Source organism: Scatophagus argus, chromosome 3 (assembly GCF_020382885.2).
Source record: "Scatophagus argus isolate fScaArg1 chromosome 3, fScaArg1.pri, whole genome shotgun sequence".
Lineage (NCBI taxonomy): Eukaryota > Metazoa > Chordata > Actinopteri > Scatophagidae > Scatophagus > Scatophagus argus.
In genome coordinates, this window is record NC_058495.1 from 12,885,002 (window position 1) to 12,905,873 (window position 20,872).

The following is a 20,872-nucleotide window of genomic DNA, read 5'->3' on the forward strand; positions in this document are numbered from 1 at the left end:
TCTCTGATGTACATGTTGATTGTTGACCCATGGATATGGATGTGAAAATAGGTGTCAAAAACAAGATTTGCTCACTTTTCTTTCTTTTTTTTTGTGAACTGAGGCCTGTATTTGGTTCAGAGCAGGATGATTTTTGATTTTGTTGTCTAATCCTTGCTTTTGTTCATTTTGTTTCCATAGAAACTTGTAGAGGCAAGTATGGCAATGAACAAAATATGTTTTCTGTGTGTAACCTGTTGTGTATTACAACTTTATCTTTGGGACCCCTTTACAGTGGATTTACAACTAAAGTGGTCATCTACTGTTTTAGGCAAAAATAGATTTTTGTAATTTTGCAGTATAGTAGCACATAGATTCAATTTTAATGTTATTTCAGTAGAGTACGGTAGAGTCACTTAGTGACTTTGAAGGCTCCATAAAAGGATTACTTTTCAAACATCTACAAAAATACTGTCCTGTTTATGGCTTGGCTCATCAGAAAAACACTAAAAACAAAGACTAAATGTCTGTGATCTGCTTTGTTGCGCTTTGGGTTGAGTTTAACTGCTACAAAAATGTTAAAGATCGGTGGGTTTGTAGTCCAAGACACACAACAAACACCAGGGATGTAGGACCAAATTTCAAGCTTCCAATGAAAAGTTATGGTGATGACGGTGCTTGTTAGAGGCGCAGCGTACCGAAGACTCGACCTGCTCAACCTGCCCCCCCCCCCCAATCCCCACCCCTCTCGAGTGCTCTTGTGTCTGAGCTGCAGTGCTGTTTTTCTGGAGTTATATTTCTGTTTTCTGTGTTTTCTCAGTTTGTGTTCCAAAAATGTGTGTCTGCATGAGTGTATAAACAAACATTAACTTACAACATACGGTGGTGGTTTTTATTGTTATGCATGTGTGTTTTACATGCGTACAGTTTGTACCTTAAGGTGTATCATGTGTATGAAAGTGTGTGTGTGTTGTGAATGTTGGGGGCGTGATGTTGATTTCACAAGGACTTCCATAGTGGTTCTTGTGAGGCGATGTTCGTGATTTACCTTTATTTGCAGTTTGCATTGCATGTGGCTGTTGCTGTTTGTGTTATAAAAGCAAACTGACCAGATCAGACATCAAACTTTTATCATTTAATCATTCATGATAGCTGATCTACAGTGGGTTTGCATTTTAATTTATTGCTTGCCACTCCAGTCATGAGCTGTGTGATTATTTCGTTTCTCACCTGACCACTGTGACGTCTCCTAACGCATGCTGGGGAACGTCAGCCGTTCACCTCGTTCCCTAACATCCTTTCCATGTCCCGCTTTGCACAGATGGCGCTTGGCCACCCGATCCATTCCCCTCCGGTCAGTTTTTTCCATAGAGCCTTGTGAAGTTTGCCCTCTCTCTCTTGCCATACCCCATGATCTTTACCTCCAGACAGAATGGCCCTGGAGCTCAGAGCTTCGAAGCGTACCCTGTACACAACATTAAGGACTTTTTTGATGCATAATCTGTGAAACTCAATGGATTTTTAAGAAAGAGAAAGAAATTTCATCTTTAACTTTCCTGAAAGTTGTGTAGTTGGGTATCTTCACACATCAAATAAATATTTGTTAAAAAAAAAAGATAAGTCATGGTGTGAATTGGATAGAAACAGAAGCTTTTTTAGCATCTTAAACTAGATTAGGCTTCAGTCGCAGTCCTCAAATTAAAGTAGAAGTCTAAGCATCCTGTCACTGTACCATTACCAGGTAAGAATTCCTCAGCGGATCAGAAGACACTGAATTAGTCCTTACTTCTGTACATTTTCACTGATGGTGGTTTAATGCAGCTGAGTTTGAGGTTCTTTGACGATCTTGTGTTTGTGTCTCTGTGAGTGATTGTCTCTGTGTTTTGTTCTGTCTTCCTGTAGTGAGCTCTTAAAGCTCAGAATGGAGCTCATGTGTAGCGCAGGTGTGTAGACTCCAGTCAGGTGCATGAACACTGCAACAATAACTCTTTACTCTCTCCTTCTTTACATCTCTCTCTCTTCTTTTCCTCGTCTTCCTATTTCAGTATGACTCAATCTCTCTGGCTTTATTTGCCGTCCCAGTACTGGTTTCTGTCTCTGGTTCCCTACTCTTCCCCCCTCTCTGCCTTTCTCACTCCCTTTCTGTCGTTCGTTCACCTCTTTCTGCACCGGACTGTGAGAGCGCCCTGCTATGGCACTTTTGTTGCAGGGCACTACTGGCATGCATGAGTTGCTGCATTGCTATGAGTTCACCAATGGCTCCTCATCATCCAAATGTCTTGCGTGTGCGTGCAGTGCTTCCCCAGCAATGTGGCAATGCTGAACGCATGCTCCCTCAATGCTGTGGCCAGGATTACCTAAAGAACCTCCTCAAGCTAATTCTACATTTTTATCATTTCTGCTCATTCTGCACCTCATACTGACAAATATTCTGTCGAGTATTGTGCTGAAGGAATCTGAATGAAGCCATATCTGTCTGGAGTATCCCTTTGTTTTCAGTGCTGAGCCTGGTATGAGTGCTGAGTTAATCTCATCCTTTCGCAAAAATCACAGCATCATTAAGCAGGTTCTCTCTAACCACCACCAAAATGACTGATGTTTCTGTTTTATTTTGCACCTGGACTTTTCTCTGCATACAAATACTCGCTTAATATTGCTAATATTCTATCATTTATTGTGAATGACATGACACTGTGTATGGGTGTGAATTTGTGTAAGCGATTATCAGATTATTTTATTATGCTCAGTCCTCTCAAAGCATTTTCATTTCAGCCACCAAAAAAAAACAAAAAAAACAGGTTTACATAAAATCACTGCAACCCAGAGGGGAGTGAGATTGCTGTCGTCTTACATGCACTCCAGTCTTTTGATGGATGTCATTAATGGCACACTCAATGTATGGTTTTCATACGCTGATGTGTTCTTGCCTGAATCTGAAGTCTTAATGTTGATGTACAGTAAAAGCAAATAATTCGGTAGGCGCTGAGGCTCTGTAAGAATAGCACAGGGTGCTTTTATCATGACATGATTTCATAACATTTGTTATGTCGGTCATTAATATTGTGTAAAGCTCAGCGAGGACATCTCAACCATGCAGTCATTTAGTCCCATCAGTAATGACCATCACAGCGGGGGGAGTGATAAAGTTGTGTGCCAGTCTTACATGTTACTACGTAATTAAGTAATTTCATGTTGTTTGTCGGTCTGACATGCTATTGTGAAGTTCTGCGTAGAGAATGTTAAGCTGTAAACCTGTTGCGTGGCAGTCTTTTAAAGTGTGAAGCTAATGTTTTATGTCTGTCATTATATTAAGTGTACATAGACAGTGATACATGAATGTCTGTCTTTGTCATGGTGAGACGATAAGACAGTTTTGTCCTGTCAGTGAGATGAGTAGTGACTTTGTCCTTTCAAATATAATGTTTACGTGTTTGGCCCAGTGTGTGTGAGACCTGCGAGCGCTGTACAAGTCATTAATACAGGTCTTTGATTTTAAAGCCAACGGAGACTCCTCAGGTGGATGAGATGGGGGTAAGATGCCTCACCCCCTCCCCTCTTTAGGGCCATGCCATGTTCAGATCTGCATTTCTTTCTTTCGTATTTTTCCGTTGTCTACAACATCTCCTATGATCTATTGCTTCTTTCTATCTAATTTATTTTATCATGCTAAGGTATCCATTCTCTGTGTTTTTTTCCCATTTGTTTTGTTTTGTTGCATTTACCCACAAAAAAAAAAAAAAAAAAAAAAAAGCGTTTCATTTCCCTGTTTGGAGTTATTTCTAATTAGAGTGTGTGTCACTCAAACGTGACGCTGTGTGTCCTGTTGGGTGGGAGCGGTTTCAGGCCGCTCCTCACGTTTGTGCTGTTGACACTGCTACATGGTCTCTGCCACCATTCTCGCGTGGGGTAGTGACCCATGGATGACCCCTAGGATCAGGTCACCCAGCTCTGACCTGTGAACCTCCGGCCGACCCGTTTCGGGTTGGCCCCACTGTGACTCCGCATGCAGTGACTCTGGACTGAGGGTGCCATGCTTGTGCAGATGTGTCCTGTCAAGTATGGCAAGGTTTTCTCCAGCATGCTTGCCTCCTTGCTTCTTCCCCTGTAGGTCTGTACGGTGACAGGGCTCCTGACAGTGCTTTGGACACAGACTAAGAGAAACATATCAGCTGGGGCTACACTGCTTTAAACAATGTTCAATCACATTTTGACCAGAAGTTGTCTAAAACTATAGCTTTACATTTCCTGTGCAAGCTTTAAACATCTGACAGGAGTTGTCATGACACCAGAAAACTAATCCATTATTAAATTCAGTTAATTAATCATGCAGGCTTCTGTGACATAAAGATGCAGTGCTGCTTTCTCAGCCCATATGTATCTGGCTCTGGGGTCTCAGTTCAGACCTCCTCATCCTCTTAAAGCACAGCCAGATGCTCTGTGTTGACTACATTCACTGTTGCCGTCCTGTTCTCTGACCCAGGACCTTTTCTCCACAGAACACGGAGGACAGCGCTCGCATCTCCATCACCTTCTTTCGCCTGTTTCGAGTCATGCGGCTGGTCAAGCTCCTCAGCAGAGGGGAGGGCATTCGCACCCTGCTTTGGACATTCATCAAATCCTTCCAGGTGAGTGCAATTACCGGATCGTTGACTTAGAGAAAATGTTAAAGTCACCCATATTAATCCGCTTTCTCTTCTTTCTCTCTCTCTGCCTGAAGGCTCTGCCATATGTTGCTCTTCTGATAGCCATGCTGTTCTTCATCTACGCCGTCATTGGCATGCAGGTTCGTAACATAATGTGACAGAAAATGTTTTTAACTTGTCTTGCTCGAGTTGGTAGGGTTGCATCTGAGTTCATGTGGACAACATTTTGTGTGTCAGGTGTTTGGAAAAATTGCAATGGTGGACGGCACGCACATCAACAGAAACAACAACTTCCAGACCTTTCCTCAGGCTGTGCTCCTTCTCTTCAGGTGTGTAGGATTTCGGGTCAAGGAATGCCAGGATTCAGATTATTTAAGCTTTTGTTTGTTACTTGTTGTGTGATTAATTTGAGTCTGCCATACCTGTCTGTTCCCCAGATGCGCTACCGGAGAGGCGTGGCAGGAGATCATGTTGGCCTGTATGCCAGGGAAACTGTGTGACCCAGAGTCGGACTACAACCCCGGGGAGGAGATGACATGTGGCAGTGGATTTGCGATAGTTTACTTCATCACCTTCTACATGCTCTGCGCCTTCTTGGTACACACAAAATGAAACACTGTCTTACCAAAAGTTATTTACTTGAAAGGGTTTTAGTCATTTGTTTATTCTAACCTTTAGTTATTTGGGGAAGCCTCTGTTTAGCAGAAAAGCCCTGATCACACAGTCACACAATACAACCACAGTTGAGGTGGGGGGTGTCAAGGGGATAAGACCCTTATTAACAGGCACCTAAGTGGTGGTAATGGACGGGGGGATGTGCGCTGCTTTTTCGCTGTAGTTAAAAATCACAATGTGATGACCCTCAGCAAATGTATGTGAGACAATTTTCTTAAACCCCTCCAGATTATCAATTTGTTTGTGGCCGTCATCATGGACAACTTTGACTATTTAACACGCGATTGGTCCATTCTTGGTCCACACCACCTCGATGAGTTCAAGAGAATTTGGTCAGAGTACGACCCGGAGGCAAAGTATGTGCTTTGTTACCAACAGTATCCAAAAGTATTTCATATTCATGTTTCTGTGCAGTCATTTGTTAGTAAGTAGACTTAACGTCTTTGTTTTTTTTTTCTCACCCAGGGGCAGAATCAAACATTTGGATGTTGTGACACTCCTTCGTCGTATCCAGCCTCCTCTCGGCTTCGGGAAACTGTGTCCTCACAGAGTCGCTTGCAAGGTCTCTTCTTCTCTTTTAATTTATTATCTCATCTGCAAAAAATGCACACAGAAATGCTGATTACTTACCCGGCCTGTTCCACCTTATCTGCTCTCGTCTTTCAGAGGCTGGTAGCCATGAACATGCCTCTGAACAGTGATGGCACAGTCATGTTTAATGCCACTTTGTTTGCACTGGTGCGCACCGCCCTCAAAATCAAAACGGAAGGTAGAAGCTTCACTGTACTGCTCCTCTGCTGATGCATTCACTGAACATTCTGTTACCTGCAAACTGGAGTGCTGGTTTCTCAGGGACATTTGTTCCCCTGTGGTGCAGGAAATCTAGAGCAGGCCAACGAAGAGCTGCGAGCTGTCATCAAGAAAATCTGGAAAAGAACCAGCATGAAGCTGCTGGATCAAGTGGTTCCCCCTGCTGGTGGTTAGTGGAATACCCTGTGTCTGTCATTGAAATCGCATACACCTCTTCACACACACAAAACCATACTAGAGCAGCTTGCACAGGATCACGCACACACCATATGTTGCCCACATGCTGTTGCGTGAAATTACAGGAAGCTCCAGACAGCTTTTTCATAACTATATCCTTAAATAAAAATTCACACACACAAACTGTCACACTCAAGTAAATCTGTATTGCGCTGTTTCTGCTAAGCTCATCTTCTCCTGGTTGCCCCCTCAGCAGTGTGTCTCTTATCCATGTGTGTTTGATCCACGCTCCTCCCTCGTGCCCTCGATGCTGATGGAGGCCACTGACTGTCCGCTGGGCTTTGGGCTTGCATGGCCTTGTAGACCACTGTGCAAGTGCATGCTCTGTCTTTCTCACTAATCTCTCTGTGTCTCTCCTTCTGTATTTGTCTCTCTTTCTCCTGCCTCTAGTTCTCTCACTTCATCTCAGTTGCCTTAATCTCTGTCCTTTTCTCACTGCTTGAGCTTCCACAGCTTATTCTTCTCACACTTTTATATCTCTGTATCCAAAACTCTGAGACACTTCAGAATATTCTGAAGCAGTTCTGTTTTAGGGTGGTGGCATGGAACTAGTGTTGCCTCTCTCTCCGATCTCTGTCCCCAGCGTGCTTGTCCAAAGTGATTCAGACCTCTGCTTCAGAATGATTCTCACACACTCTTGAAAACACTCTACAAACGACAAAAAAATTATTCCAATGGGACAAAAACACATGCAAGAACACGCCCGTACGCAGTACAATATTTATGATCCTGCACAAATCCTTTGACTAAAAGGCATACATGAGCACAAACAGGTGAATTTGCTGAAACACACTGACATGTATGATGCATACTGTAGATCTGCTTGCTTGCATGTGCTGAAGCAGTAAATTAAATAGCAGTCTTGGTCATTTGAATAAGAATTGGTTTATACAGTCCCCTGTATCCCAGTAAAGTATTTAAAAAACAGATCACATTTAAAAAAGATGTTTCAAAGATAGGTTAATGGCAGTTGATTAAGATAAATGTCAACATTTAAAAGTCTCTATTTTGCAGCCTGCATGTCACTACTAATTTTTAAATCATAATGTGTGTTTATATGTGGTCTTGACCCTAATTCTTCTCACTCTGTCCTCTACATACGTCAGTAGTCCCACACTGAGGAAAAAGGGGGCAGGGAAGTTTTAGAAGTTATTACTTCCAGCTTTATACTGTAGGTGTTTGAAAATTAATTCCTCCAACTGAATCCATCCGATTTAAAATCATACATATAATGCAGAAGATGTCACACACAAACTCAACACAAAGATGTACTTGTTTTTCTGTTCCTTTTGAAACACAGTGAAGGATCTCAGGTGGTGCAGACTGAGGTACAGTATATACACCATCAAGATGGATGTATATAATTTGAATATAAATCATTTTGGTTGATTGGAGTTGAAGAGTGCCTCCCTTGCCTGAAGTGCTAAGGTGATGGACCCACATTGTTTAAGGAGAATGGACAAGGGAGGAGAAGAGTCCCTCCCTCCCTCTCCCACGGTACTGTGTGTAGTGACCTGCTGACACAGGAAGCATTTGTGTGGTCTGTTCACTCAGATGATGAGGTAACCGTGGGGAAGTTCTATGCCACCTTCCTGATACAGGACTACTTTAGGAAATTCAAGAAACGTAAAGAGGAAGGCCTGGTGGGTGCTCACCCCTCCCAGAACAACACAGCTATTGCTTTACAGGTGAGTCTCACGGTGTTTGTGTGTTATTTATTAGAGAGAGAGAGAGAGAGAGAGAGAGAGATTGTTTGACATTGTGTGAGAACATGGATTTATGAACATTGTAGTTTTGTTGAGTCAAGTCTGTAAAATGTGTCTTTGTGCATTTCATTCAGATATCATTACGTGTGCTAATGTTATGGTTTATGATCCAGCAGGGCGTTCATGATCTTGGTGTACAGTATGAATCTGTGATTTATATGTTTCCAATCTGTAAATTTGTTATGCGTGTCTATCTTTGAATATCACAAGTGTTGATGTTAAGCGTGTGTCATCGTCTACAGCCATAATTTCATGTGTTTTCTGTGCATCATAGTCATTGATTCATGAAATTCTCATGCAAAGCTTGTTGCCATTTTTGTTACCTTATAATACATGATATATGGCTACAATATATCCCCATATATCTTTGTCAAACAGTGAACATTACAAGCTTTTAGTTCATTTATGATGACATTTTTGTGTATCTTGTGCCAATTTGGTTAAGTACACCTACAAAGGGAGGGAAAGCAAGAAATGCACCCGCTGAAGCATTTGCAAGACAAAGCACAAGTGGATGCTACACAAGACGTTACAGCTAAATAATACTCACAGCAGGTCGCATTCAGGAGAGCACATTTGTCTGTCTGTGTGTTCTCATCTCTCATAGTACGTCAGTACTCTAAATGTCAGGTGCTGCGTCCTCCAGCACAGGTGTGTGTATGCCCAGTATGTGTGGTGGCTGTGACTGTATGATGTCAGATTTTCCTACACTGAGTTGTAAGATGAAAGTTGCCCACTGTAGCATTTAGCCCTCTTATTGTCATGGTTACAGGCCGGCCTTCGAACGCTTCATGATATTGGGCCCGAAATTCGCCGAGCGATATCATGTGATCTGCAAGATGACGAGCTAGTAGACTTTATTCCTGAGGAAGACGAGGAAATTTATAGGGTAAATAATTCAATTTTACATGACAGGAGGAATGTTTGTGGAAGATTTAAATATCGTGCTTGAAAAGTTACTTATCACTGTTTCCATGGTAATGTACATATAGAAAACTTTACATAAAAGGAAATATACTCAGAGCAATATTTATCAGCTAAATATGTAGTAGATGTACTGTCCCTATATATTGCTCCAGTATGTAGCTTTTTGTTCATTTTGGCTTCCTTTGTTTTTCTTCCATTTCAATTCCAACAAACTGCAAAGAATGCATTCATTTTGCTCACATCATGTGCCATGACACCAGCTTCTGAACTTCTTTTTGCTCATACAATTTTGAAAAAAAAAAATCAGCCCCCAGACTTAACATCAATAGCACGTTTGTTCTGCTGCTTTGTAAGAAGTAGAAGACCTGGTGGTTTTACTGTGAGCATTCCTTCACAGCGTAATGGTGGACTCTTCGGTAACCACCTCATGAATGGCGGTCATCGGCGATCCAACGGCCATCAGACCAATGCCACACAACGACCTCTACAGGTGCAGCCTCCACCTCATTATGCCCATATGGAGCAGCCAGTGGGACGCCTATCTCGAGCCAACGCAATGTCCCACCCCAACCACCATCATCACCACCACCACCATCACCACCGCCACCACAACTCCTACGGGAAGTCCCCCAAATCCACCAACATCAACCTCAACAATGCCAATGTGTCCAGTCTGCCCAACGGAGGACACCACCGTTATTATGAACACGCACCTCCCAATGGCTACCCAGGTCTACGCAGCTCCTATTATGACTACGACAAGCCCCGGACACCCCAGGGTCAAAGGTATCCATGCACTGATCATCAGCCTCTGCCACTTAAATGGTTCGGATATTAAATATAGAGATCTCTGAGCACATGTTCAGTGGTATATTCTTGTTTCTACAGTTGCCAAATATAGAAATTACAGATGATCTAAGCACGTAAATTCATATCACATCAAGATATTTGCACTTTTTTAGCTGTAACACTGAAAGCGAAACACTTTTCAGGAGTCAAGACTGAACGTTCACACAGAGAGAGGTTTGATCTAGAAAAGGCAGATACTAGATTTGTAGGGGGCTTATGACAAATTCTTGTTACATTTAAATTAATAAATGACCGTGGGGTCAAAAATTTAATGCAGACAATGATGAAAGTATTTGCGAAGTGCAAACTGTACCGTGGGTTTCTTTAAGTTGGCATCAAAACTTTTTTGAAAATCTTTTAAAAACGTAAATATTACATTTTCTTATAGTAAGACATTTTGGTGAATTTGCTTATTCACTTTGTAGCAGAGACAAAATTGATACCACTCTCATGCCTGTTCTTTAAATATGAAGCCACCACCACTGACAGGGTGAAATAACGAGCCCGGTTCTGTGAAACTGTGTTAAAGTCAGCCTAAAATGACCTGTAAAACTTTTGACACATTTAACACAAAAATTAAGCCATTACATCTTGTTACTTTAGAGTGTAGTTGGTTTCCGCTGTTTTCAGTCTTTATGCTAAGCTAAGCTGACTAGCCACTGCTATTACACTAGCTGCACATGTACCATACCATAACTCATACTCAAAAACTAGGACTCCCACACTGTCACAGACTTGTCAAATTTTGTTAAGGCCTAGTTGGTTGTGTTTTTCCTATTTAGCAAGACTTTCACAGACAGACAATTAACAGATAAGATAAATACTAATAAAATAATAACAAATATAGCTCATATAACTCAACATCACACAATGATAACATCTGAGTTTAAAAGTATCTAGATGTAAATTATGGATTTTCCTCAACATTTTAGGCTGAACTTTAGATAGAAAATAAATACGTTTTTACGTGTATTTCTTGTTCTGCTATTCTCCTTTTATGCAGCCATCTTAGGTTGTATGACAGCACATAACAAAAAAACAACAACAACAAAAAAAAACAAACCTTGGGGTTTTTATGCCTTGAGTGAATGCTGCAGTGAGACAATCTGTAGACATCATCTGTTGCAAAAGTGTTTTTTTTCTTTCTTTCTTTTTCCTCCCACCTTCTTATCAAGCCTTCCCGTTTCACAAACCTATATTGTAATCCCCTCATTCCTTACGGATCACAAGTCTACTTTAATGCTGACAGTTAATTTCAGAAGTAACCAGTAGTACACTTATCTCCAGAATTCCCATGCTCTGTGTAGTTAGCCGTGTTTAGTTTGGTTTTTATCTCATAAATAGAAAATGGAATTGTCAACCAACACTTGAGTCGACGTTCCTCATCACGCTCTCTCCTCCTTATACATATATATGAGAATGCTGTATATGATTCATATACTGTCCGATATATATGTCACACTTTCTGCGCCTTTTTCTCTGTGCTCTCTCCTCCCTTTTTCCTTCCTAACCAAAATGCTTTCTCTCAACCATCCCTCTGCTTTCTTGGACAGAAGGCGCTACTATGAGACCTATGTTAGGTATGTTGTTTTTCTAGGTATGGCTCCAGCAGTATGTCTCAACAGCAAACAAAGGACTTTATTTTTATGCTCATTTGTTTCAGTTTGACTTGGTTTTGGATTGGTGAATGGTTGCATCCTTGCTAAGTCAGTGTTACGTGCTATATGCTGGCCAAGTCATTATCATCTGCCTCTGTTGGGATGCAGTTGTGTCCATGCTTTAAAGTAAAAGGAGACAAAAACATAAATGTTAGTGGCCAGCATATCGCTGAGAGCAGCCCTGCTTTATGCATGTGTCAAAGTGACGTGCTTGCTTTGAAGGACTGAGATGCTCGGAAACAAGGAGGTGTATGAGAATGTCCTTAAAAGACGCACTACCAATCACCACTAGTTCTACACTTAATTCACTTCACTATTCCTAATCAAAAGGAACCTGTGTTAATTTAATGAAGGACTGAGAAGGACCTCGAAGAGGATAGGAAGTGTAGAGTGATGGTCTTCAACCTGAAACTTGAAGGCTGTTGTCTTAGATTGACTGTGGTTAATAGTCATAAGGGTGGTCAGTTGCATCACCGGCCCCTGGAGGCTTGCGTCTGCATGGCAGTGCATGGCCCTCTTCCAGTAATCCCTCTGAATGAGCAGCAGTGCACACACTCTAAGCCCTGTGCCCTGACTTCCCATCAGGTCCCGCGGAGTGGATGGACGCCACCCCACCATCCGCAGGGAGGAGGAGTTTGATGAAGACCGCTTCTCTGGGGAGTATTACAGCGGGGAGGAGTTTTATGAGGACGACAGTATGCTGTCAGGGGACAGGTATTACTCTTTCTGACTGCACTTTGAGCTCATGGAGCACTGTACGGTTGTGCCCTTGAAACATGTTTAAAGATATTATTTCTACATGTTGACAGGTATCAGAACAGTGACACAGAGTACGAGACTCCCAAAGGTTACCATCACCCGGACACGTACTATGACGACGATGAGCAACCTCTCTACCGCGACTCACGGAGGTCACCAAAGAGACGGCTGCTTCCTGCCACACCTCAAGGTATCTTTCCCCTTGGCATCCAGCAGCGGGACTTACATGTGAGGGATTCATTTGCAAAACAAAAAAAAGAAAAAAACAACACTTTCCTAAAGCTATCCACCAAGGTTTTGTCCACAAATGAACTATTCATGCAATGTTGGATGCCATCAAAGTTTCCTGCATGAGGTCACTCACTCGTCCACTCCTGACTCGTTCAGGTAACAGGAGGCCATCCTTCAACTTTGAGTGTCTGCGCAGACAAAGCAGCCAGGACGAGCTTCCACATCAGCGTACTGCTCTACCACTGCACCTTATGCAGCACCAGGTAACACAGGCACGTCTGAACACTGTGTCACCTTTTCAAAGTTATTTTATTGCTTCCCTCAGTCTTTAAACTCAAATGAATAAACACATTATACCCCCAACACCACCACCAGCACCCACCCACCCAGATATTTGCACAGACACACTCCTGGAGCAGCAGCAACAATGGTTTTAGATAGAAGAGTGGTACAACCTCATTATCCTGCCTCTGCATGTTGTGCAGATATGTACAAAGTTTGTACTACATATTTCTCCTTACTCATCAGGTTATGGCTGTAGCAGGCCTGGACTCCAGCAGAGCCCACCGCCTCTCCCCGACCCGCTCCACCCGCTCCTGGGCCACTCCCCCTGCCACCCCGGCCAGTAAAGACCAGTCACCATACTACACCCCTCTCATCCGTGTGGACCACCCACACAGAGAGAGCGCTGCTAGCAGCCAAGTTTCAGTGCGCAAGAGCTCCTGGTACACAGACGACCCTGAGTTCTCCCAGAGGATGTACTCACCTGTCCACCTGCAGGTACCACCTGAGTACCATAACCAGTACCACCAGAAGAGAGGCAGCGCCACCAGCCTTGTGGAAGCAGTGAGTTTGTATATTTTATATACTTTCTGTATATTTTGCTTATGTGGTATATTTTTATCAGGTATTTTTCATAGCTTAGCTTGTTTTTTTTTTTTATTTACAACTTAGCCTCTTGTGTTAATAGCTTTTTATAATCACTTGCTTTCTGAACTACTTCCGACACTGCCAACATTTCACTTTATGTGTTTGCATGCATATGCAACAAATAAAACCTCTCGAATTTTCTCTCGTGATGTGGTAAGAGGGAAGGTGTGCCTGACTAAATCATTTTACTTCATACACACATTCTAAAATTACACTGCACAACAAAATTAAACAGACAAGATAAGTAAAACGAGAATGCTAAGGTCCACAATAACATATTTCTTCCTTACATTCTGTCGAGCAGGTTTTGATATCAGAAGGGCTTGGGAGATATGCCAAGGACCCCAAGTTTGTTGCTGCCACAAAGCACGAGATAGCCGACGCGTGTGAGATGACAATAGATGAGATGGAGAGTGCGGCTAGTCACCTGCTGAACGGAGGGATGGCCCCAGGCGTCAACGGGGTCAACGTGTTCCCCATTCTGACTCCAAGGGACTATGAACTGCAGGACACCGCAGCCAGCTACAGCGACGAGGAGCCGGAGACTGAACTGAGAGCTCCTTATGAGGAGGACCTGGCAGACGAGATGATCTGCATCACAACTTTATAGCAGTGGCTGGAGAAATGTGCAAATTCGAACCTTGTCTGACTAAATCAGTGAAAATTAAAAATGAAATGCATCTGTTGGCTCTGACCAAAAGAAGTGCCTTTTACACTGAAGAGAAAAGGCATATAGAAGAGAGACACATTAGTCCCGTCCATTTAATTGTTCTCCACCTGCCAGCAAAGGAGGTCACAGCACAGAGCCAGATACCATCCCTGCTCAGCACAGAGGGACTGACTGCACAATCCTGTCAAAGGCTGTGACCTGGAGGTGACTTTCAGATTCAGCCTGCAGCCAATCAGAGATGAGGACATTGATGCCAGTGAAAGATGGACCGGTTGGCAAGGGTGCGAGATACTCTCTGGGGCAGGTCTCTAAGGGTGATGACAATCAGATGTACGATGTCATTACCTTGGTCACTTTATTAAGGTTTGGCATATCATGCAAGTTTTCAATGCAAGAATAGAAAGGCATATCTCCTCCCGTAGTCGTTAGTCTAACTTGATCCCCTTGTTGTGAGAACAGACCGTTTAATGCTACAGCTAAGTCAAAAAGTGAAGAGAACCCGTAGATTATGCAGGAACTAACTGTCCTACTTATAGCATCATTCAACTTGAGATATGTACTTTTGAAGTGACAAAAGCATTTGTGATGAATGCACTAGCAGGCAGGTTATTTTAAAATTTTAGAATAACCTGATTCATATTTCATAGTTGATATGCTGTAAATTGTATTATATAACAAAAGAAACTTTGTAAAGAGATATTCTATATTTTGTAATTATGTATCATTTAAAAGATCAGCAATATGGACCCTTGTGACTCCTGTTATGCTATAAAAGCAGACTTTATTACTATTATTGTTATATTATTAATTATTTTATTAGGTACAATATTCTGATATTAATTTGCCTTTTTATTTTTTGCTAATATGCACCCTTTATTTTGCCTATAAAAACAGCATTTCTAAGAGGTTTTGCTTGTGTGACAACACTACTGCACAAGATATGCAAATGGCTTTAATTTCTAAGCATAGGAGTACTTGTGTTACTTCATTATACCAACACCAGTTGCATAAGGTTAAGCCCCCTTTACAGGAGCATTTTTAGAAAGCAAGCCTCAAGGAGCCATTGCTGAAATATTATACTGATGTGATGAACACTTTTGTTTGCATATTTTGTGCAGGGCATGCACAAGTATTTAAAAATGCATAGTGCATTAACAATGCTGCTCTTTTAGTTGTTTTCAGAGTCAAACGTAGGTTTCTTCAGCCCCTACTGAAATGCCTTTTTGCTGCTGAAAGAAAGAAAAACGATAGATGGTAATAACAGGGATAAATTCATACTTCTCATAGCTTGTGCTGGGATTTTCCATGACATACTCTTTGTTGTTCATGGTGTAAATTCCATTAAACCTTTGTACTGAATCTTGGCAGTCACATCTTAGCCTTCATGTAGTGTGTGAGGCCTCAGAGCCTGTGGTGGCAGGAGACACATGCACACATCCAAAGGTCAGAAACAGTCCAGCGCGTGTTGTTGGTTGGAGGACAGAGGGTGTCCTGGTGTCAGGATGCTGGAGAGAGGCTAAGCAATACTAACCCCCCCGCCCCTTCCTCTCTCAGCCTGCCTGGTTCCTGCATACAGTATACCTCCTTAGGCAGCCGTGACAACATATCATTGTCTCAACTAACCTGTCTGTCACAGTGTCCCACAGTGGAGTCTTTGAAAGGGATTAGGTAGAATTGAAAATGGACTTATTTGTGTTTTTCCCTTAATTGTATTTATTAATGAGACTAAGAGGGCAAAAATTAACCCCGAATGCATTAAACAAAGCAACTGAGGCCCACAAGTTGGAACGCCAGACAACAAAATATCTTTTTATCAGTTACCATTTATTTATCAATTACAATACAAACATTGGACTATAAAAAGGGACATGGGCTTTTGCAGGCATTACCATGGAGAGTTTGAATTAGCACCAAGGATATTTAGGGATAATGTGATCTCTTGTTCATGAGTGTTTGATTTGTAGGCGAGTGCGTACTGTACTCTAATTCAACCGAATACTGTCATGAAAATGTAGGTTTTCCATTTTGTGTGCACATTGAAAGGGCTCTTTGAATTGTTTGTGAGTAAAAAAAAAAAAAATGTGTTATAGTCCTTTTGTTGATGACTGTCATATAAAAGGACCAATGCACATAACAGGCACATTGTACTATTCGTAGCAATTACTGTACTGATGAACTGAAGATATGCATTATTTTGTAAACACTTTTAAAAGTTGTGTTAAACTAAAGATGAAAAGAACTTACTTTTACCTCATGTCAGGGACTCCTGAGAAAAGAAAATAATGATTTGGTTCACTCTATACCAATGGTATTTAAATATTAGCACATAGCTGTTTGTCTTTGCACAAGTAACTGTATAGTGCTTTCGTTTCTCCTTTTTCTAAACAGATTTGTGTATTAAGGTGAGACAATTTTGTACTTTTTGTGACTGTGTGTATGGTTTAGTGGAATCTATATTTGTCATTTACACCTCACCTTACGATGCTGGGAATGAAAGAGTATTAAAAAAAAATATTTTCAAGGTGCACTGTTTCTCTGTTCGCAGGTAGGAAAAAAAAATGGTGAAGTACCAGTTTACAGAGAAACACATATTGATTTGATCGTTTCTATTAGTTTTCTTCATATTGTTATGATTCTAATTACTATTACAACTATTAATGTTCTGAAAGCTGTATTAAGATAGAAGATAATGTAAAATATGTACAAAAGTATGGAAAGACCCATGGTAATGTTCTCTACTTGAAAGTCTTGATATATTGCTCCTTAATGTTTTTATTCAGTCATTTCTCTTAGTAGCAGATGCTTTACTATAACCTTCTAGGTTTTGTATCAATACATTTTTTTGTATTTTTCATTTTATTTTGGCCTTGAATTTATTTGAATCGATATTGATATTTTATTTTCTATTGATCATCATTGAATAAACTTATGCTGAATTATCGTTCTCCTTCATTTGTATTGTGGCGTCAACACTGCATCAAAGAAATATTCATGTCTACTATAAAACCACAGCACAGATCACAAACATTCAATCACTGCAGTCAAAGATGTGCCAATGGTGTCAAAAAGACAGCATGTAAACTGAATTAGACACATTTCAGGGGATAAAGCTTTTTAACGTAGGTGTGTTTGCATTTCAGGCAGGCGACACCTTGTTGACTGAAATCTGCACTGTCGTTACCGTCTCTGATACCTCATCGTCCAGCAAGGGCTCTCTCCCACACAGCAGGAAGGGCACGGCGTATTTCCGAAACTGTAAAACACAAAACGCACCAGTGCCAAAAAAAATTAAGCCAAGACAAAATTTACTGTCTCTTTTATTTTACTGTAAATCCAGATCATATCAATTATTTATATATTCTACCATGAACATAAAAAAATATATAACTATTATTTATCAATAATGTTAAAGATATTGCCAAACAATCAATTACTTAAAAAATTGGCAATATGTTTTTTAACTCTCCATATTAAGCATTTAAAAGAATTTATTAGGTTATTGCACACTATAGTGCTGTTGTGAGCAGAAATAAGTGTTTATTAAAGTAGCATGTAACATGTACTGTACATCAATAAACACCCAAAATTTCCGTATTTATTAAATGTTCATTTAATGCTTAGTATAGTGTTCAGGGGACTCAAACCACTTTTGATTATACAGTAATATACTGTACATACACTTTGTTTTCATTAGACTTAGATACATTTTTTTAAAAAAAGAAGCTCATATAAAAAAAAATCACTTTAAGGATGAAGGATTTTGTTTTGTATGTGTAAAATGTAAACATTAAAATGATAATATTTACAGTATCACACAGAAAGCAACTGTTACATTCCTAAGTTAGTTTGCCTAGTTTACCCCAGTTACTGGTGTAACACGAACACGCTATCCTCTACTGAATATTTGTACATATAACACATACAACCACTAGATGGTGCTGACACCCCAAACCACCAAAGTATTGTGGAACTGATTCTCAACAAGCTTTTCCATACAATTTGTTAGTCACATCAGTCTGAATTCTGTCATTATCTGCATGTGCTGTCACAGTACCTGCTTGTTGAGGTAGATGTAGATGATGGGATTGTACACAGTGCTGCTCTTAGCCAAGTAAACCGGCACTGTGCCCACCAGCGGGTGAATCTCCACATCAGGATTGAAGACCACGAACATGGACAGGCCAGCATAAGGCAACCAACTGATCAGAAATGTCAGGACCATCAGGACCACCATGAGCGCCACCTTCATCTCTCCTTTGGCTACTGCACCACCTTCCACACAGGCCATCTTTGATACCTGTCATACAAAATGCAAATAGTTAAGAGTTCCAGTGATCGATTCAAATAACCAACAGTTGAACCAGGGTCCTCATTGAACCAGGGTCATTTTGCAAAAGACACATACTTTACACCATACTTTGACCTTTGTGGTTAAGTATGAAAAATAAAAGCTCTCGCTCTGGAGAAAATAGTGTGATACATTATTATACATCATCAAATTTTTAATATTGATTTAACAGGTAAGAAGAATTTTACTGTTGTAGACGGTTGAGGTGGAGCTAATTTTAAAACCCTGGTTAGGTAATCCAGTCCAGTGGAAACCCAACTGGGGATCAGACCCACTCTAAAGATAAATATGAGGTGTCTATAGAGATGAATAATTGCAGCGCATACAAAGAGAAAAACGGTTCTGCTCAACTCAAATGTGTGCTTTTGTGTTTTGTTTTTTAAATCATTATTATTTTCTATAAAAGATTTTTTGTGAAATATTAGGTAGATATTTTGGCTTTTAGGCCTCAAACGTCATTTAAATAAAACCATCTGAAAAGTTTAGAGGGTAAATGGACCTGCTAACAATTCATAGACAACCAAGTCGCTGCTTTTTTTCAAGTTTGGAAGCTGCAGGTGTAATCTATAACAAATCACTGTACTTTATAACCTTAACTAATGTTTTGGATGTCTTTTAAAAAAGTACAAAAGCCCTGACAATAGTTAACATAAATTACATTCCACCACTCCCTCCAATAAATCCAAATATAATGCTCACCTGGTGTAATGTCCACATTAACTTCATGTAAGACGCCAGGATAACGGCAAAGGGAGCAGCAAAGCACACCGCAAAGTAAGCCAGGATGTAGGAGACGTTATGAGGGTCTCGACTGTGCCAGTCTGGTGCACAGGATGTCCCGACACCTTCCAGCTCATACCGACCCCAGCCAAACAGGGGAGGTAGGTTCCACATGAGGGACCACAGCCAGGACAAGGCTATACCTCCAAACGCATGCTTTGTTTGGAAGGTTATCAGCCCCAGCGGCTTACATACAACAAACATCCTCTCCACTGCGATCAGAGCGACCGTGCACAGAGATGTGATGCCTGCAGACAAGTAAAAGGAAGCAGGAAGACAGTTGGGAGAAGAAGTGATTAAGTGAAAATTATGCAATCAAGGTGAAAAAAATGTGTTTTTTAAACCATAAATTCAATTAAAAATAAAACTACAATAGACAGCATAATTTACATGGGGAAAGATATTATTCTTACTTTAATTCTGCTAGAGTGTGAGCAGCTTTAAACTCCACACAGCCTATACTGTGCTATTCCCTTCACTCACCAAACAAGGACACTGCAAAGCCCTCCATCACGCAGCCTGTTCTTCCGAGGGAGAAGTACCCCTGGGCGTTGTTGACCACGGACAGGACCCCTCCGGTCATGGCTGTGCCCAGGTCAGCCACAGCCATGTTCACCAGAGCGTAGTTGAGCGGCTGCCTCAGCTGCTTGTGCATGAGAGATACAATGATCACTGTAGCGTTAAGTACGATGGCCGGACCTGTGAAAATGGCCATAATGACGGAGAGAATGACAAAGCCAGTTCGTGACAGAGGCGGCTCCCCATGAGGGCCCAGGTAGGAAGAAGCATTTGGGGAAAAAACAGATGGCTGCATGGATGCAAAGTGTTGAAAAGAGGTCAGGTAGTGTCTTCTTGTCCTGGAACTTCTTCGATGTTCAGTATCTCACTACCCATCTGTGACAACTGAGATTAGATGCCCAGAGTCTAAGAATAAGTCCTCCAGATCTGGACTTAACAAAGGGTAATTCCTTCAAATAATGATCCTTGATCCCTCACCTTTTGCTTGATTGCGAAGGCACTTGACTCCCCGTGCAAGTCACCAGGATCAGTCCACAAAAGATTTTTAGTTTTTAAGATGTGTTTTAGCAACCTCCTCCTCCAGATCCTGCTGATCTTGTTTGAGCTGCAGCTGTGGCTCAAGAGCATAAAGATACAGACTCCCTGCTGGTCAGTCTCTGCTTTCTGTAGAGTCTGTATTACTGGGAATTTGTTGGACCCGTTTTTCTTCTTTCTGCCAGTTTGCACACTTGGTGCCTGCTGCATCAACTATATGTGAAGCTTCTGCAGCTGGGGGTTCACCTTCTCCACCTCTACAGCCTGTCCAGATTGGATCTTCTGGCTGATTTCTGGTATTTTTCAAAGTCTTAACCTTCTCATGTTGCTCTTGTTCAGTTTCCTCAGTGCTGTCCACATTCGACTGCACTCTTGTTGTGCACTTTATGAGTCTACCAAAGCTTCATGAGCCTTTTGCAGCTGCAGAATCAACTCAGAGGTATCCCTTTCATTTGTCTGTGAGGCCTTTGGGCACTGATTGTCCACACTAACAATCCTCACCTTTGCAGCAGCGTTTACACTTTACTTCCTCAGCTTCTTTTTTTGCCATGTCTATT

The 20,872-nt window shown here is 41.3% G+C and overlaps 2 protein-coding genes across 5 annotated transcripts in view; one reads left to right on the top strand and one right to left on the bottom strand.

Annotated features, from left to right (window-relative positions):
- Window positions 1–17,069, top strand: part of cacna1da (calcium channel, voltage-dependent, L type, alpha 1D subunit, a) — a 55,657-nt gene extending 38,588 nt beyond the window's left edge. For 3 of the 4 annotated variants that reach the window (XM_046383687.1, XM_046383685.1, XM_046383684.1), the window contains 17 exons: window positions 4,476–4,604; window positions 4,697–4,762; window positions 4,860–4,951; window positions 5,060–5,219; window positions 5,526–5,653; window positions 5,763–5,859; window positions 5,964–6,066; window positions 6,175–6,276; window positions 7,899–8,032; window positions 8,883–8,999; window positions 9,435–9,823; window positions 11,440–11,466; window positions 12,130–12,258; window positions 12,354–12,493; window positions 12,691–12,797; window positions 13,063–13,380; window positions 13,769–17,069. In XM_046383687.1, coding sequence (XP_046239643.1) covers window positions 4,476–4,604; window positions 4,697–4,762; window positions 4,860–4,951; window positions 5,060–5,219; window positions 5,526–5,653; window positions 5,763–5,859; window positions 5,964–6,066; window positions 6,175–6,276; window positions 7,899–8,032; window positions 8,883–8,999; window positions 9,435–9,823; window positions 11,440–11,466; window positions 12,130–12,258; window positions 12,354–12,493; window positions 12,691–12,797; window positions 13,063–13,380; window positions 13,769–14,074 — 2,544 coding nt within the window. In that variant the 3' untranslated portion in view covers window positions 14,075–17,069. The remainder of the gene's footprint in view (window positions 1–4,475; window positions 4,605–4,696; window positions 4,763–4,859; window positions 4,952–5,059; window positions 5,220–5,525; window positions 5,654–5,762; window positions 5,860–5,963; window positions 6,067–6,174; window positions 6,277–7,898; window positions 8,033–8,882; window positions 9,000–9,434; window positions 9,824–11,439; window positions 11,467–12,129; window positions 12,259–12,353; window positions 12,494–12,690; window positions 12,798–13,062; window positions 13,381–13,768) is intronic. The other variant, XM_046383686.1, reaches the window with a different exon arrangement.
- A 148-nt stretch (window positions 17,070–17,217) lies between these two features.
- LOC124057180 (parapinopsin-like) lies at window positions 17,218–20,076 on the bottom strand. The gene is made up of 4 exons (XM_046385315.1): window positions 19,746–20,076; window positions 19,182–19,510; window positions 18,189–18,431; window positions 17,218–17,387 (listed from the first exon to the last, which is right to left on the bottom strand). Exons 1-4 carry the CDS (start codon window positions 20,074–20,076, stop codon window positions 17,271–17,273), a joined length of 1,020 nt encoding a protein of 339 aa, XP_046241271.1. The 3' UTR covers window positions 17,218–17,270.
- Between the last annotated feature and the right edge of the window lie 796 nt (window positions 20,077–20,872).